Source organism: Lithobates pipiens, unplaced genomic scaffold, assembly GCF_037356315.1.
Source record: "Lithobates pipiens isolate NorthernLeopardFrog02 unplaced genomic scaffold, aLitPip1_a1.2 Scaffold_1, whole genome shotgun sequence".
Lineage (NCBI taxonomy): Eukaryota > Metazoa > Chordata > Amphibia > Anura > Ranidae > Lithobates > Lithobates pipiens.
Window position 1 is genome coordinate 147225388 of NW_027507685.1, and position 17133 is coordinate 147242520.

General features: G+C 41.3%; 1 protein-coding gene across 3 annotated transcripts in view; it reads right to left on the bottom strand.

Moving 5' to 3' along the window:
• Nucleotides 1-2473: 2473 nt before the first annotated feature.
• The window catches only part of GPR107 (G protein-coupled receptor 107), a 168788-nt gene continuing 154128 nt past the window's right edge, over nt 2474-17133 (bottom strand). For all 3 annotated transcript variants that reach the window (XM_077478264.1, XM_077478255.1, XM_077478281.1), the window contains one exon: nt 2474-4060. In XM_077478264.1, the coding sequence (XP_077334390.1) occupies nt 3964-4060 (97 nt within the window). In that variant the 3' untranslated portion in view covers nt 2474-3963. The remainder of the gene's footprint in view (nt 4061-17133) is intronic.

Sequence of the window (17133 nt, forward strand, 5' to 3'; positions counted from 1 at the left end):
GCAATTACCTGTTGTAGCTGGCAAAAGTGCTGTATTCGACATAGATTAACTATTTCTGGAGTGACTGTACTAAAAAAAAAAAAAAAAAAAAAAAAAAAAAACAGTACTGAAAGGGTCAGAGGCACACAGTGTTCTCCTACTCCTCCCCCCAAAATTCACAAAGCCATTAAACCAGATAATGAATATTAATGTGCCTCTTCAAGCACTCAGAAATAAGACTGTTCCTCTAGCCACACCACTGAATGGAGCAAAGGAAATGGAACTATAACAAAGAAACAGAATCCATATTCCCAAATAAAAAACAGAAAATAATAGAAATCTCAATTAAACTCATTTGTTTGATTGCCAGAGAACTGCAAAAAGTATTGAGCACAATTTGTACAGGACTCTGGCAGGAGGAAACATAGGGCCAGGCGGATTAATACCATGACTACTCTCATTCAGGACCACACAGTATTATGGGTAATTAGATTCAGTTTACTCAATGTACTAGAAGCCATTTGCTTCCAGGGCTCACAGAGTCGCCATTAAGGTGACCATGTCAGCACTGTAAAAGGAGAGGCAATATACTTACCTTTCCAGTTTCCATGCTGCCTTTTTTTCTCCTCACCGCAAGTATTCCACTGGCTGGATGGATTGAATACCTGTTTGGCCCATCCCATGCAATGGTTCCCCCTGAAATGTCAAGATGGTCAAATACTTGCATTGGCTGAAGAGAGAAGAGGCAGCATATCAAACTGGCCATTGGAAAGGCCTCCTCATTTACAAGTGCTGACAGGTCACTAACTTGTAGGGGGATCTCTGGTGACTGGAGAGAAAAACCTAATCTGAAGTAGGTCTGTTCTTTAAAGTGGACCTTTCAGTAACTTTAAAAATCTTCTGCAATACATTCCTGACATGTCCATAACAGACAATATAATAAAAAAAACAAAAAACAAAAAGAAAACAAACGTTTTACCTTTCATCATTACAAAAACATTCTTTGACCTACAGTCTACTGACTTTGCCGAGGCCAAGGTCAGGCAACCTGTTTGCTGCAGGCAGGAGAAATCATTTTCCTCAGTCTTCTCTCCTCCAAAAAATAAAGCTGAAACATTAGTAATTTTGTAGCAAGACAAAAGATCAGAAGCTGCAGCAGGAACAGACATGAACGACACAGGCACCAGGATTTTCAAGACGGTCATCTCTGAACTGCCATTTCACTCAGTGTAGTTGATGCTTACCCTGAGTGATATCTGAACAAAGATGGCACTGGCTTCATGGAGAAAGAAACATTGCCAGGGGGGAGTACTGTGATCATTGCGAGGGGTATTAAATACCTGTAAGGGTAACACATATACATTTAGCATTAGAATATCCCACTAAGCAGCAAGGCACCAGTAGTGCCGAAATCTGCTACATAATTAGAGGTCAGTCAGTTGAACTGTATTACAGGAGCCAGGGAAAACATTACAGGCTTGGATACCTGCCATTTCATCCTGGGTTCACCGGTAGGTTGTCAGCTATGAGGGTTCTTGGCAACCAGCCTGACATTAGAATGTATAAACAGGTACCCATTAAAAAGGAAAATTTAGTTTCCTTCGCTTTTGAGTCACATAATTATTACCTTCTCTCAAGGCTTAACTGCAACTGGGGACACAGAACCCCCAGTCATAACCAATTTTTTTTCCCTTACAACTTTCTGGATGAATGAGACAATTTATGACACGATTGCCAATATCTCTATATGAATCGATTATATATCACAATTTGGGTTCAGGCTTTTGAAGGATGCATTGTGCCCAACATTCACATTCAGCCAAGCGCTGTAACTGAATATTGAGCATTTCATTGTCACTACAGACAGCTACCGACCAAAGGGCAACCTTTTGATCAATTCCCAAGGGACATTGTTCACAATTTTAAGGCATATACAGCAACAATGGAAGAAAATGGGTTATAAAAACTGTTTAGCAAGTTTATCATTTTACAGTTTGGTCTTACAACATCAAATTCATCAGAAGGTGGGGGGGTTGGGATTTTTAAACCATAAATCTGTCATAAATAGCAGAAAGTAGGCATTTTGGGAAGCACAATCCTTAAAACAGCCTATTGGTTCCCTAAAAACACATCACATGTGATGTCACTGGTTCCTGGGGAATTCAAGTAGAACTACAGTCAGCTAATAAAAGTCTTGTTAAGCAGCTCACACCAACCCTATAGAGTAAGGTTCTAATGCTCTTAGTATAGGGAGGCATTTAATAGGCAGAACTACTTACCTTATTCCACCAGCCTACTCCCCAACAGACAAAACTGGTCCTACTAAGCCTCTCCTCTTTGCCAGTCAAGCTGCACACACTATCACATACAATGCAGGACCAGGCGTTTTCATTGAACAGGAGGGAATTGGGGAAGCAAAGCATAAGCAAAAGTATTTTTTATCCCCCATTATATCCCCCTGGACTAAATGAACATTAGATCTTTATTATACGAGTGTGGGTGGGGGTGTAACTGGCACCCAAAATGGGATTTTATTTGCTGACTGGATCGCAGCATTATTTATGTATTATAGGTACGTTTAAAAGCACTGTCAATTTACGCAGCACTTTACATATATATTGTACATCCACATCAGTCCCTACCCTCAAGGAGCTTACAATCTAATGTCCCTATCTCATATACATACATACATATACATACTAGAGCCAATTTAGACAGGAGCCAATTAACCTACCAGCATGTCTTTGCAGTGTGAGAGTGTACTCGGAGGAAAGCCACGCTGGCATAGGGGGAACATACAAATTCCAGGCAGGTTGTGCCATGGTTGGGATTCAAACCAATGACCATAGTGCTGCTATGCATTAGTACTAGCCACTGTGCATTATTCTCCAGAATATTGTTTTAGTCCACAAAAAAGGAGAACCATGAATGGACTTATGTAAGAATTAAAACATATATTAATCTTACCATCTTATTTTTGAAAGGTTTATAATTGTTACTTAATTTTGCTTTCTTTAGTCTGAGACTGGATTTGCACACACAGGTTTTAGTTTGGTTCAGGCAACTTCCGTGAAGTCATTTTTAGCACTTCTCAGCTATAGCTTGAAGATGTGCAATACAGGTCACAATGGGAGTGCTGACTGACACTTTAAACACACTGCAGATTTAAAAGATGGAAAGGCATGTAAAGAGGCAATTATAAAGCTTTCATAAGACAGCACGCATTCTCTATGGTTGAACATTCTGACTATTGCATGAGCCTAATCATGACTGGTTCTCTTAAATATGCCATTGCCAGCATTGAACTGACAGGGGCAACCGTGGCATTTAAAAGCACTTTACACTGCAGCCTTTGCTGTATCTAATAGCTGTTCAACACAATTTCCCTGTTAAGTTTCATGAATCCATTATATATCTTCTCCTATTAAAAAAAATAATAATATATATTTACACAAAATTTTATTATTATTTAGCTAACTGAGGCATAGATATGCAGCTGACCTAAAAGTGTCAGGGAAAAGAAGATAGTGTCGCAGGTAAAAAAAAAGTTCTGCGATTTAAGTAGCAATTTGCAACTGAGTGCCCTTCGCTGCACAGTCAACAAATCGTGTAGGAAAATAATTTATACCATTCGTTGGGTTTTATATTACTGGAATATGATGTACAAACCTGATTGTGTGCTATGTGAATAAATTTAGTTTCTTGCTCAAACAAAAATAGGAATTTAAAACATCAGAAAAGTTTTTGCTGAGTCCTAACATCCAGGGTATTGGATGTGTGCCTTTCGGAGACAATTCCTCGTGGCAGAATGTGTTCAGAGGTGCTGTTGACCATTACTGTTGGTCAGGTCCAGTCTGTATTTGCACAGGGAGGATGCTGTGTGTGATGAGTGGGATGGAGGCTTGGTTCCTCCCTCGCCCACTTGTTTTGCATGGAGTAGTAGAATTGGTAATAAATTAAAAGCCACTTGGTCAGTGTGTCCATTCACGCAGAGTTTTCCCACTCAGAACGGGGATCTGAAGAGCCATTGACCACCCTTTTTACTTTCTTTACACCCTCCGTGGTTCCTGTGGTTGTAACTCTGTAAAAAAGGAAATAGAAAACTCACTTAGTGTTCAAAATGAAAATAACAAATTAGGTTAAAAAAAAAAAAAAAAAAAAAAGTACTGGCTAAACCTCTTAGAGGCCTTTTGCACTTACCCACGTGTGCATTTATGGCCCTTATTCTATACATTACAACAAAAATGCAATCACAAAAATTGCCGAGTCCCAGAATCGGACTCCAGATAAGCTATATATATCAGCGCTCAGGATGGCGGGAGGGAGAGGCAGCACACTAAGCCAATTAGAGCTCTACTACTTTGCATCTACTTTCAGCATAGCGGACTAAACACACTGTATTTACAGGGGGAAGAGCATAAAGATGACTTCAACAGTGTCCTGCTGTTCCTTCTAATCAAAATCTGGTACACATGTATTGGATTTCAGCAGGAACTGGATGACATTCTGTATATGGTGTACTGCCAGCATTCGGATCAGCTCTCGCAGCCAATGGCTAATCTGCAAGCACTAATTTGAGAATTCTAGCGGGCTTTCAGAATAAAATAGAAGAAAAGCTGGAGAGATCCCTGCGTCAACTTTGCTTAGGTTGATGTAGGGATCTGTCAGTTTTTTTTTGCCTTCATCCTGCTGGAAGGATAAGAACAAAACAAAACAAAAAAAAAATAAAAATAAATAAAAAACACACTGTACATGTATTCACAGTTTCAGGAAAATTAAATCCAGTACCCATTCTTCCCTACACAATACACATCTCCAATAGATGACTGAACAAATGCAATTGCTTGTAGAGAAAGAACACATACTGTAGGCAAGGGGCACGAAACTGAGCTCTTTTTTCTCTACCAGGAATACTTTAATGTAGCCATACACTGGTTGGTGGGGACACGTCCAGTTTAACACATATGCAGTGTTTCAAACCTAAGATCATATAGCAAAAACAATTGAGTATGGTTTGTGATACTTTTTTTTTTTATCTGCACCAACATTTACATTTTCTGAACAAATTTGGGTGTGTAGCTCCATCAAGGTAGCAAAAAAGATCATGGACAGAACTTGTTCACTAATATGGCTACAATCATATCATGTAGCAGGAATTTGAGTATATGCCCACCAGACACTGGACTGCGGTAGCGGCTGGAGGTTTTCTTAAAACTCAAAAAACCTACAAAAATTCCCTCTAGGTCTCCAAATCATGGGCTATCATGCAAGTTTAGTACGGTTGGGAGCCCCTAGCAAGTAGTTATGAAAAATCTGAAAAAAAAAAAAGTAGCTACGAGCTCAAAATGAAACCATCACAGAACTAGGTCTCTATAAAAAATAAAAAAAATTCTCAAAATCTAGACTAATGCATCATAAAAAAACAACAACTTTAATGTACATGTAACAGAATTCTAAAATCATTCAGACTCAGACCACTCCGTCAATATTGGACAATTATTTCACCTTCTCATTCATCCTTGAACTTGTAAATTATGTACAGGCGGATCCCAGGTACTGTAATATTGGCAGAAGGGATGTGCAGAACGTCCCCCAATATAATCCTTCTGGAAGACCAGGAATGATAGAATATGTTCCATATGGAATCCTATGCCATCCTGAGCAGTTTCGCTGATGCACCCTGCTGCATCAGAGGCAAGGCATAGTTTGGCATGCATCAAACACAGGCCAAAAAGTTTTGGTTCTTAAACTATTAGAGAAGCTCTCCTTAAAGCAAACCTGTGCTTTATGCATGAATGTCAAAGTAACAGAGACTCCCTTTAATAGCCCTATAATGAGCAGCACCTACTTTTGCTCCTTCTCCATTTTAGGCACAGAAAACCCCTACTACTTGCTGGCTTGAAGGAGCATGTGACTGCACTGTTTGGCAATTGGCACCGGTGCTGTCACATATGGGTGGGGGACAGTCCTGTGCAAGCTCTGACTAGAATAGCTGGGAGTTTATACGGGGCCCTCTTTTCTGGTTCCCAAAAGCTGAACAAAGATATGTAGGAGCAATGAGACGGTGATCCGCTGTTAAGGAGGAAGTCATTAAAGTAAGCCTGTTTTGTCCTCAACGGACAAAGCACAGATTCTCTTTAAGAGCAATTCAAGCTCTGTTCTTAGCAGCATGAAGACAGCTTAGATGTTACTGCATATGGAAATCACTAAAACAGAATGTACTAGCAGCATGGTGGTGAAAAAGTGCTAAGCTGAAAGTAGGTTTTTCATTCCGCACACTAACTTTTAGTGGATCAAACATAAAAATCAGGCTGACCTGTGACAACTGGGGTCAAGAAATATGTATTTTTAAAGTCACCAGATTCTAAAAAAATTTCAAGGACAGTTCAGCATAGTCTTGGACACTGGTGGCATATCAATCACACAATATTTTCCCTTCAAAGTTGAACTAAAAATGGCCAAAAGCAGATTGTCCTAAAATAAGTTAAAGGCTACTCCTACTAAATTAACATTACTTAGTAAAACTAATAATGCTTAGTATAGCTTTAGTGATTACATAAAAATTACAAATGGCAGATTTATCTAAATGTACTTCCTTAGGTTCCTTCCAGGTTTTCCAAACTCCAGCCCAGGCATACAACAGGCTCATTCGCTCTTAAACCAAAGACCAATCTAGGGAATGTTTACTTTTGGACAACTTGGATAAGGGAGTTTTGGGATATTCCAAGAAGAAGAACTATGTACAACTGAGGACTTAAAGAGGATGTAAACCCATTTCATGAAATTTGAGCTGGGCAAATATCTGTAGGATTTACTTATCTCTCTCCAAAGACCTAGGAGTCCAGGTGTTTCTTCTGTCCTGTAGCTTTTATCAGCATGACAACTTCTGACAAGTTCTCCCAAACAGGGATAAAAGCAGCCTGAAGTTTGTGTTGTGGGAAGTTGTTATAGATTAGCACAAAGCTGCTGGATTCACAACAGAGCTCTGCACACTTCTCCTTTGCCAATGTGGAGAGGGGGTGGGTGCCCTTCCCCCAATAAGCTGTCTTGGCTGTATGCCAATAATCTACTCCTACTGCTGAACAGGAAGAGAAAATAAGAATTCCAAAGAATATAGAAAAAGGAAAGACAGCAGATAAACAAGTAAAACTTATGTAGGGTGATTTGTTTAATCTCTGTGTAGCACCAGAGACTGTCCACTTCACTGGGTATATGTGAGTGTTTACATCCACTTTAATCTTGAGCTTGAGTAGTAGTAGAGCAGAGTCCCTTTAAAATCGTAGAGCATCGGGACAGAGCTCCTCAGGACACCAGCCAGTGTCCCATTTAACAGACCCACAGATGACTAGCTAGAGCACAAGGCCCCCCAAGATCTTTTCAGCGTCTGTACTCACAAGGCCCAAGGACAGATGGATGCCTCCTTCCAATAGATACCCTCTAGTGATACCACACAGATCTATGTCAGACAGCTCCCCTCAGTCAGCTTCTATGCACCATGTCTCTGCATTCCTCCCCTCAGGTCACCCACTGTCTACCCAAAATAATATAAAAGATGTCAAGAATTGCCTACTGTCTTTTTTTTTTTTTTACGCAACACTTTTTTTTTGGGTGAATGAGTAGGGGTACATCCAACTCATTCACATGGAGGGGTGGCTTCCAGATTTGGATGAGCCCCCTGACCGCAGATCCCCACAACCACTGGCCAAAAAGGTGTTTTTGGTGGTGGGGGGGGTTAACTTGTCCCGCCCCATTTTCTGGCCGGCCAGGCTGCATGCTTGGATAAGGATCTGGTGTGGCTTTTTTTTGGGGGGGGGGGCCCTCATCATATTTTAAAAATCCAAACCAAAGAGCCTGGTATAGATTGGGGGTACCCCCCCCCCCCATGTGTGTTTTTTTTTTGCTGTCAATGTTTTCTTTTTTCAATTCAGCTGTCAGCAGAGAACCCCGCTGACAACTGATGACTCATCCGTTAAGGATGCAGTAACCGGCTTCCTCGCCCAGTCCTTAACCAGCTATTCACTGGTTAAGGAGGCCGGCGGGCTCATATTCCCCCAAAAAAAAAAAAAAAAAACTAAAAAAACTCAGCTAAAACGCTCCAGTGTTTAGGAGAGTTGAGGAGCTATCCGAGTTTTTTTTTGCCAAAATGCTACTGCTCCAGAACATGCTGGTAGAGGGTTCCTTTTTCTACCACTAAACTCTCCTGCCATAAACAAAAAAAAAAAGATTCCAAGAGCCTATGTATGAACACATAAGTGGATATAAAAAGCCTACACACCCCTGTTGAAATGTCAAGTTTCTGTGATGTAAAAAAAAAATTAGACAAAGATAAATCATTACAGAACTTTTTCCACCTTTAATGTGACCTGTAAACTGTACCTGACCTATAAACTCAGCTGAACAACTGAAATCTTATGAGTGGAGGGAAGTAACAATAAAATATGGTTGCATAAGTGTGCACACCCTTACACTAATATTTTGTTGAAGCACCTTTTGATTTTGATACAGCACTCTTTTTGGGTATGAGTCTATCAGCATGGTGCAAGATTTGCCCACTCTTTGCAAAAACACTTCAAATCTGTCAGATTGCTAGGGCATCTCCTGTGCACAGCCCTCTTCAGATCACCTCAGATGGATTCCGGTCTGGGCTCTGGCTGGGCCATTTCAAAACTTTATTCTTCTTCTGGTGAAGCCATTCCTTTGTTGATTTGGATGTATGCTTTGGGTTGTTGTCATGCTAAAAGATGAAGTTCCTCTTCATGTTCAGCTTTCTAGCAGAAGCCTGAAGGTTTTGTGCCAATATGAACAGTTCCAAATACCAGTCAATTCCCTCTACCTTGACCAAGGCCCCTGTTCCAGCTGAAGAAAAACAGCCAAACAGCATGATTGACACCACCATGCTTCACTGTGGGTATGGTGTTCTTTTGGTGATGTGCAGTGTTTTTGCTCCAAACATATCTTTTGGAATTATGACCAAAAAGTTCAACCTCGGTTTCAGCAGACCATAAACCACTTACCCACATGCTTTTGGGAGACTTCAGATGTGTTTTTGCTAAATTTTGCCATTATTGGATTTTTTTCTTCGTAAGAAAAGGCTTCTGTCTTGCATTCTACCCTATAGCCCAGACATATGAAGAATACAGGAGATTGTTGTCACACGTACCACACAGCCAGTACTTGCCAGATATTCCCGCAGCTCCTTTAATGTTGCTGTAGGCCCCTTGGCAGCATCCATGGCCACTTTTCTTCTTGTCATCAATTTGGGAGGGACGTCCAGTTCTTGGTAATGTCAACTGTTGTGTCATATTTTCTCCATTTGATGATGACTGTCTTCACTGTGTTCCATGGTATATCTATTTAATGCCTTGGAAATTCTTTTGTACCCTTCTCCTGACTAATACCTTTTAACAATGAGATCCCTATGATGCTTTGGAAGCTCTCTGCAGACCATGGCTTTTGCAGTAGGATGCGACTAAGAAAATGTCAGGCAAGACCTACTAGAACAGCTGAACTTTGAGGTCAATCAGATGCACTTAAATATAAGTCAGTTCACATCTGCCATCATTTAAATATGAATTCGAATGGGATTGCTTGAATCTGAACACCGCTACATCCCTAGTTATAGGGTGTGCACACTTCTGCAACAACATTTTAGTTTTACTCCAACCCCCCCCCCCCAAAAAAAAAAAAGATTCCAGTTTGTTTTTCAGATTAGTTACAGTTTATAGGTCGCATTAAAAGGTGGAAAACGTTCCAAAATCATTTATCTTTGTCTCATTTTTTTACATCACAGAAAACTGAAATTTTAAACAGAGTTGTGTAGACTTTTTATATCCACTGTAGGATAACATGCAGGGAAGCTCAAAAGGCAGCAAAAAAGTCTGACGCCACAGTAAAAACATCCAATGTGCATGAGGCCTAACACTTATCTAACTATCCTAGCATCACCTAGGAGGATACTACATCAACTATCATCTTCAGGACTTCATGGACAGGTTTAAACATTTTGCCTGGTTTAAACACATAAAACCTAAAATGTAACTAGAATTGCTAGATGAACGTGGCTTTTACCCTATAGTAAAGAGAACAATTTTTTTTTTCTGCAGCATGCTACCCACAGAACTCTTTTTGCGTCACTGTAAAAATCTGCGTCCACAGAATACAGGAGAAGTAAACACAAAGAAAGTCACTAAGTCCTCAGAGAAGAACTTGGGCTGTAGCCACTGTATACACACACACACACAGGACTGTAGAAAACCAGGCACATATGATGGGGCCTGAGCTGCCTAAACTAGGACATCTGACCCGGTGGACACAAAACAGACACATACAAAGAAGGAGAATGGATTCCGATGGAAAACTCTGCTTCATCTGTTGGAGTGAACAGGACTTCCTCCATCACAACAGCCTATGAAATATTTGTGGGATCTCAACAAACAGCTGCCCAGATGACTAATTTTAACATTTTTAAAGGTGGATGTAAACCCTCACATATACCCAGTGAAGTGAACAGCCTCAGATGATACAGGGATTAAACAAATCTCCCTACATAAGTTACTTGTATATCAGCTGTCTTCAGCTTTCTACAAACTTTTAGAAAGTGTACATCGTGTTAACAATTTTTCTTCCTGTTTCAGCAGCAAGAGGGGGGGTTTGAGCTAACCCTGTGTGTGAGCTGATTGGGGGAAAGCAGCCCCCCCCCCCTTCACATAGGCAGAAGAACAAAGAAACTTGCAGAGATGTGTTGTGACCTCCTGATGCAAATTTCCAGCTGCTTTTATCCCGTTGTAGAGCTTGTCAGAAGTTATCTTGCTTATAACATAAGAACGGAGCAGCAGAAAGACACAGGACATAAGGCTTTGGAGAGAGATAAGCAAGCACTTCAGATGTATGTGCCTAGGTCAAATTTCATGCATGGGTTTTACATCCACTTTAATTTTAAATTTCCAAAAAATGAGAGGAAAATACAGAAATCTGAGTTTTACCCATGAGGGGTCTGATGGTATACAGGCAAAATACAAGGTACATTTCAATTACAACCAAATCTCATGAATACAATCCAGATGGGGTCCAGGGACACACTTGTTCAATTCAGTGAGTACACCTTATTCATTCTAGACAACCACAATCCCACTGTCTCCTCTTGTGGTGTAAGAAAATTAAAATATTGAGGCAGCAGATGTCTTGTCAATACAAAAGCATTACGCCAACAGCCAACCTAACAAGCAAAATGGTCCTATCCAGGAGAACATGCCCTGATCCAGATGGCTTCTTTGAGATGCACCTCCACTGCGGATCCTCAGCTCATTGGTACCCTCGTTCAGCAGATCCCCAGCTTATTAGTACTCTTGCTCAGGAGATCACCTGCTCAGTAGTACTCCCAGCTCTGCTGATCACCCACTCAGTAGTAACCCCTAGCTCTGCTGATGCTCTGGTTTGCGGTTCCTCCCCTCTCTCTGGACTCCACTCACCTTCCTGCTGCTTCACGCTTGCACACCAGATGTGACCTCTGCACCGGACACTCCCAGAATATATGCACATTAACTGGAAGTGACTGCTGATGACATCTTTACATAGTTATAGTTATAGTTCTGAGAGCCAGCTGTTTGTATTAATTTTGTCAATGAAAACATTTTCGTCAAAAATTTGTCAGCGGCCTTTTTACAATGACGAAAAACGAATCCTCAGACCACCGTTCCATTCAGAGCACTGTGCATCATTACAGGGCTCCTCAGATGGTTCAGAGAACTGTGTGCATTGCACGCCTCCTTAAACCACTGTCCAGAGCTCTGTGCACCACAGGCATCCTCAGAACACCGTCCAGCGCACTGTTCAGCATTGCAGGCCTCCTCAGACCATCCGGAGCGGCTAAATCTGTATTTGTGAGTTTGTTCAAACGTTAATATAGTATATAATGAGTTTAGAAATTCTAGAGAAATGCTTAAAATAAATGCAGAAATTGAACCATCAGAAGAACAGCGCATCAGAGAGACTCATAGTCTGATGTTTATGTTTTTTATTTTTTATCTTTTTTATCTTTTTCATTTAATAAATTGTCTTTATGCTTTTTACATCAGACTATGAGTCTCTCTGATGCGCTGTTCTTCTGATGGTTCAATTTCTGCTTTCTTCCACCAAGTCCAAAGTGGTCTAGCAGCTGCACATTGAGACTATCTACAGGCCCTCTTTGAGACAACAATTAACCTAACATTTGGATAAAGCGTTCTCTACAAAAGGTTTTATTCATTTGTGCGCCAATAACTTTTGTTTTTTAATGCTTAAAATAAATGCATTACAATTGAATTAAACTCATTAGATTTTAGTCAACTAAAATATACTGGAGATTGTAGTCGACCAAAATGTACTGTGGATTTTAGTCGTCTAAATGAGTCAAACTAAAACAATTGCAGATGAATAAATAGGACTAAAACAGCCCTTTAGTCATAAGACTATAATTAAAACTAAACTAGTAGCCTTCCCAGAAAAATGGAGGCTGTTCTAGCCACAAAGCGGGGGAGGAGTTAGTGGTCACATGCCTACGATTTGGAATAAGATGTCTATATAGTTAAAGGTTTGTGTGCTTTTTAGTGTACGAGATCAAAATACATTAGGTTGCTTCTGAAAGCATAACCTGTTAAGGGCCGGTTCACACAGCGAGGCGAGGCGAGGCGACACGGCTCGCCTCGCCTCGCTCCCGCAAGTCGCCCCCATTCAGTACTATGGAACCGTTCTGAGAGGAGCGACTCGAGTCGCTCCGACTCAGAAAAAAGGTTCCTGTACTACTTCGGGGCGACTTCGGACAGAAGTCCTCTGCAAGTCGCCGCTGAGCTCCCCGCAGGTCGCGGCGAGGTAAGTCGGAGACGCCTCGCCGCGCCTCGCTGTGTGAACCGGCCCTAAAGGGAGACAGAATACACAGACAGAATAACCTTATACATATTATATAAATATTGCATTTATTTCCAATATATTATTTTCCTCAGTAGTACACATATTTTGAAATTAAAAGTCCATCAGTTTATCCATTAGATTTAAAGGGGTTGTAAAGATAGTTTTTTTTTTTATCCTAATGCATTCTATACATTAAGATAAAATCCTTCTGTGTGTAGCAGCCTCCCCAGCAACCCCCAATACTTATCTGAACCCCCTCTGTCTAGCGATGTCCACGATTCCCTCTGAGACACAGCAGCAGCGCCATTGGCTCCCACGGCTGTCAAAGTCTGTAAGGCAAATCAGGGAAGAGAGGGGGTGGGGCCGAATGGCAGCTACGTGTCTGGAGGGAGGGGCCAGGAGCAGCAAAGAGGCACCCCAGAAGAGGAAAACCAAAATCAATCTGCACAGAGCAAGTATAACAGGTTTGGTTTATTTATTTATTTTTATATAAAAAAAGAGCCTTTACAATTACTTTAAATCTGGATGGAAAGGTTCACTTTTTGGTTTCCCAGTGCTTTGTGGGAGCTCTCATAACTGCAATTCCTCCAAAACAAAGCGCAGCTAAAGCGGATTAAAAAAGCCTCTCAAAAGCTGCAGGTGCTGCAAGCGAGCTTTGTCAGACTTCTATGGAGGCTTCCGAGACACTTTAAAGCACTAAGTGACACGGGGTATCATTTTTGAAGCAAAGCAAAACAAACATGTAAAACAGACTGTAAGCTAACCATTTTATTTAGTGACCGTGACTTTGGTGTTCAGAGCGCTTGAAAAAAAGCATGCCCGAAGCCACATTTTGAAGTGTGTGTAAACAAGCCCTTACAGTGCTGTAGATTGAAGGAAAGATAATTTGTAATAACATTATATTAGAATATGACGTGTGTAGCAATTTTACATGCTATATAATTTTTTTTTTTTTTTTATTTGCACAAAAGGTTCACCCTTTAGGTTTAGTGGGTGTAAGCAGAATGTCCAAGGATACAGGCAGCTGAAATTAGAGACAAATTTCTACTTTACCAGTAAAGAGCTGTGGTTGGCTCTGCCCCTACTAAGCCCCCCTTTAGTGATCTATTTGCTGGGCAGTCTCACTTACCAATATGGGGGCTCAGCAGGTGGGCTTGCACAATAAATGTCAGGACTTAAACATAGGTTCACCTGCCTAAATCACAGGAATTACCCATTATTTTGGGTGGTTGAGTGGTTCAATGAAAATAACCTCTGCATATACATTTTGTTCATTATACACCTCATTTTATGTGTCTAGGTTTATAACAGATATATTTACTATGTGTGCTCCATGGATTCCTCCATAAGGGAACTACGCTAAACAGCTGCTGTGCCAAAAACTATACACGCCACTCATACGCGATCCCTTTATCTGGTATGCAGGGATCAATGGAAATGGATTAAAAAATGAATATAAATAATAAAATGCAGAACAATTTCTATTTATTGGTATGGAGTTGGCCTGATAACGCGCTAAACACAACTGCTTACGAAAGAATAATCAGTGGGGTGAGAAATCTGATAATATTTTCCAAATTCTATAATCATTTCATTACATTAGATTAACAGCTCCAGAGTGTAAAGGTTCCCATGATGGATTCTTACAGCAATTCACTCTTCTATAGCGATTCTGAAAAGCTAGCAAGCGCTTTTGTGTGTTTTGAAAATTACTAATCATTACATAAATCTTATTTTGTTATTCTGCCTCATCTATGTTCTCAATTACCAAACAGCCTGTTTGAAAACAGCAGGTACCTTCCCGATTTACAGATTCCATGAGCAATAAATTGACTAAACTAATACATTGCAAAGCTCTCTTTCAATCTGCTTTATTATATCATTGTGCTGTGCCTATTTACAGTTATATATAAAATGAAGAAAAAAATTAAATTAAAAAGGAAGGAAGTACAAAAATAAAAAAGTGAAAACAGATTCAGACAGGTGCTAAGAGGGGGGATTTGGGGCTAACAAATTTTAAACCCGTATAAAACCAAAAATGTAATATATTGCAGATTGACAATCATTAGATGTGGTGGCTGCCTTAATTTTTTTTGTTCTTAGGCCTTTTCCCTCTGCTTTCACTAGGTGATCTGGCTAGTAGCACACCTCCTGTGTTGTGTGCCTACATGGCAGATGAAGGAGCACAGGGGCAGCTTTGGACAGCAGCATTGTTAATCTGGGGGGGGGGGGGGATTGTTAGATGTACTATCAGATTTAGATACACTAACAAATTTAAGCCAAACTCCAGCTCACACTTATTAGGCAGTTACTCTAGCAGCTTTCTTTTTTCTTTTGGGATAAAAGTTTTACATACCGTATATACTCGAGTATAGGCCGACCCGAATATAAGCCGAGGCCCCCAATTTACCCCCAAAAAAACTGGCAAACTTATTGACTCGTGTATAAGCCGAGGGTGAGACATGCCTGTCCATCCCTGTGTGTGTGTCCGTCCATCCCTGTGTGTCCGTCCATCCCTGTGTGTCCGTCCATCCCTGTGTGTCCGTCCATCCATCCCTGTGTGTGTGTGTGTCCATCCATCCATCCATCCCTGTGTGTGTGTGTCTCCATCCATCCATCCATCCATCCCTGTGTGTGTGTGTGTCTCCATCCATCCATCCATCCATCCCTGTGTGTGTGTCTCCATCCATCCATCCATCCCTGTGTGTGTCTCCATCCGTGTGTGTGTGTGTGTGTGTGTGTGTGTGTGTGTGTGTGTGTGTGTGTGTGTGTGTGTGTGTGTGTGTGTGTGTGTGTGTGTGTGTCCAGCCTACCTTTGTCCCGAGCCTCCGTCCCGTGCCTTGCCTCCTTGCCTCCGTCCCGTGCCGTGACTTGCCTCCTTGCATCCGTCCCGTGTCGTGCCTTGCCTTGCCTTGCCGCCGCCGTCCCGTCCCGTCCCGTGCCGTGCCTTCCCTTGCCTCCGTCCCGTGCCCTCTTCGTCGGCGGCCATTGTAAAGTTCAAAAGCTGCGCCGCCGCCTTCGCCTGTGATAGGCGGAACACTGAATTTCCCAGCAGCCTGTGTTCCGCCTATCACAGACGTCGTATCATCCTCGTCCGTAGTACGAGGATGATACGATGTCCGTGATAGGCGGAACACAGGCTGCTGGGAAATTCAGTGTTCCGCCTATCACAGGCGAAGGCGGAGCCGGAGGCGCGGCTTTTGAATAGAATGGCCGCTGTCTGTCTGCTCGACACGCTGATCGAGCGGGCAGACAGCGATGACTCGAGTATAAGCCGAGGGGGGCACTTTCAGCCTCAAAAAAGAGGCTGAAAATCTCGGCTTATACTCGAGTATATACGGTAAATAAAAAAAGCTGATTTTAGGCACACTTGTTAGTGGTAAATGGTTTTTCTCAACCTGCCAATGGCTACATCTGCAGGACAACTTGTTCTGTTGAAAAGCAGACTTTCTGGCTTGATCACCATATAAAAAAATAAATGAAAGCCTAAAAAAAAGAAAATGAATGCAGCCATCAAATCTAAGAACTAGTGAGCTGCAATATAATAAATGTTTACATTTAATGCGGCAGGGTTGACCTTAAGCACAAAATCACCAACCTGTATTTTTAAAGAGGCTCCAGGGCGCGCCGCAGAAACCCTGCTCCCGCTGTGATTGGCCACAGCGAGAGCCCAATCAGCAGGTCCGGCGGACCCGATGTACACTGGAAACCCGGCGATCGTTCGGTGAGAGAGGCAGATCGCCGTTCTGCCAAAGTAAATAATGGAGATAGTGTTCCTGCTAAGCAGAAACACGGATCTCCGTTTTCCCTCAATGCATCCCTCACACACTTAGAAAGCACCCCTAGGGGCACACTTAACCCTTTAATTATCCCTGATGTTAACCCTTTCCCTGCCAGTGTCATTAGTGCAGTAACCGTGCATTATTATTTTTTAGCACCGATCACTGTAGTAATGTCACTGGTCCCCAAAAAGTGTTAAAATGGTCAGTTCCAATCCCGCTAAAAATTGCCGATCACTGCCATTACTAGTAAAAAATAAAAATAAATGAAAAAAGTCCATAAATCTATCCCACAGTTCGTAAACGTTATAACTTTTGCGTAAACCAATCTATACAAGCTTAATGGTATTTTTTTTTTTAAATAAAAACATGTAGCAGAATACGCATCAGCCTAAACTGATATAGAAATTGGATCCGTCACATTTTTTATTGGATAAATTTTATAGCAGAAAGTAAAAAATCGTTCAATTTTTTTTTTTAAGTTGCCAAT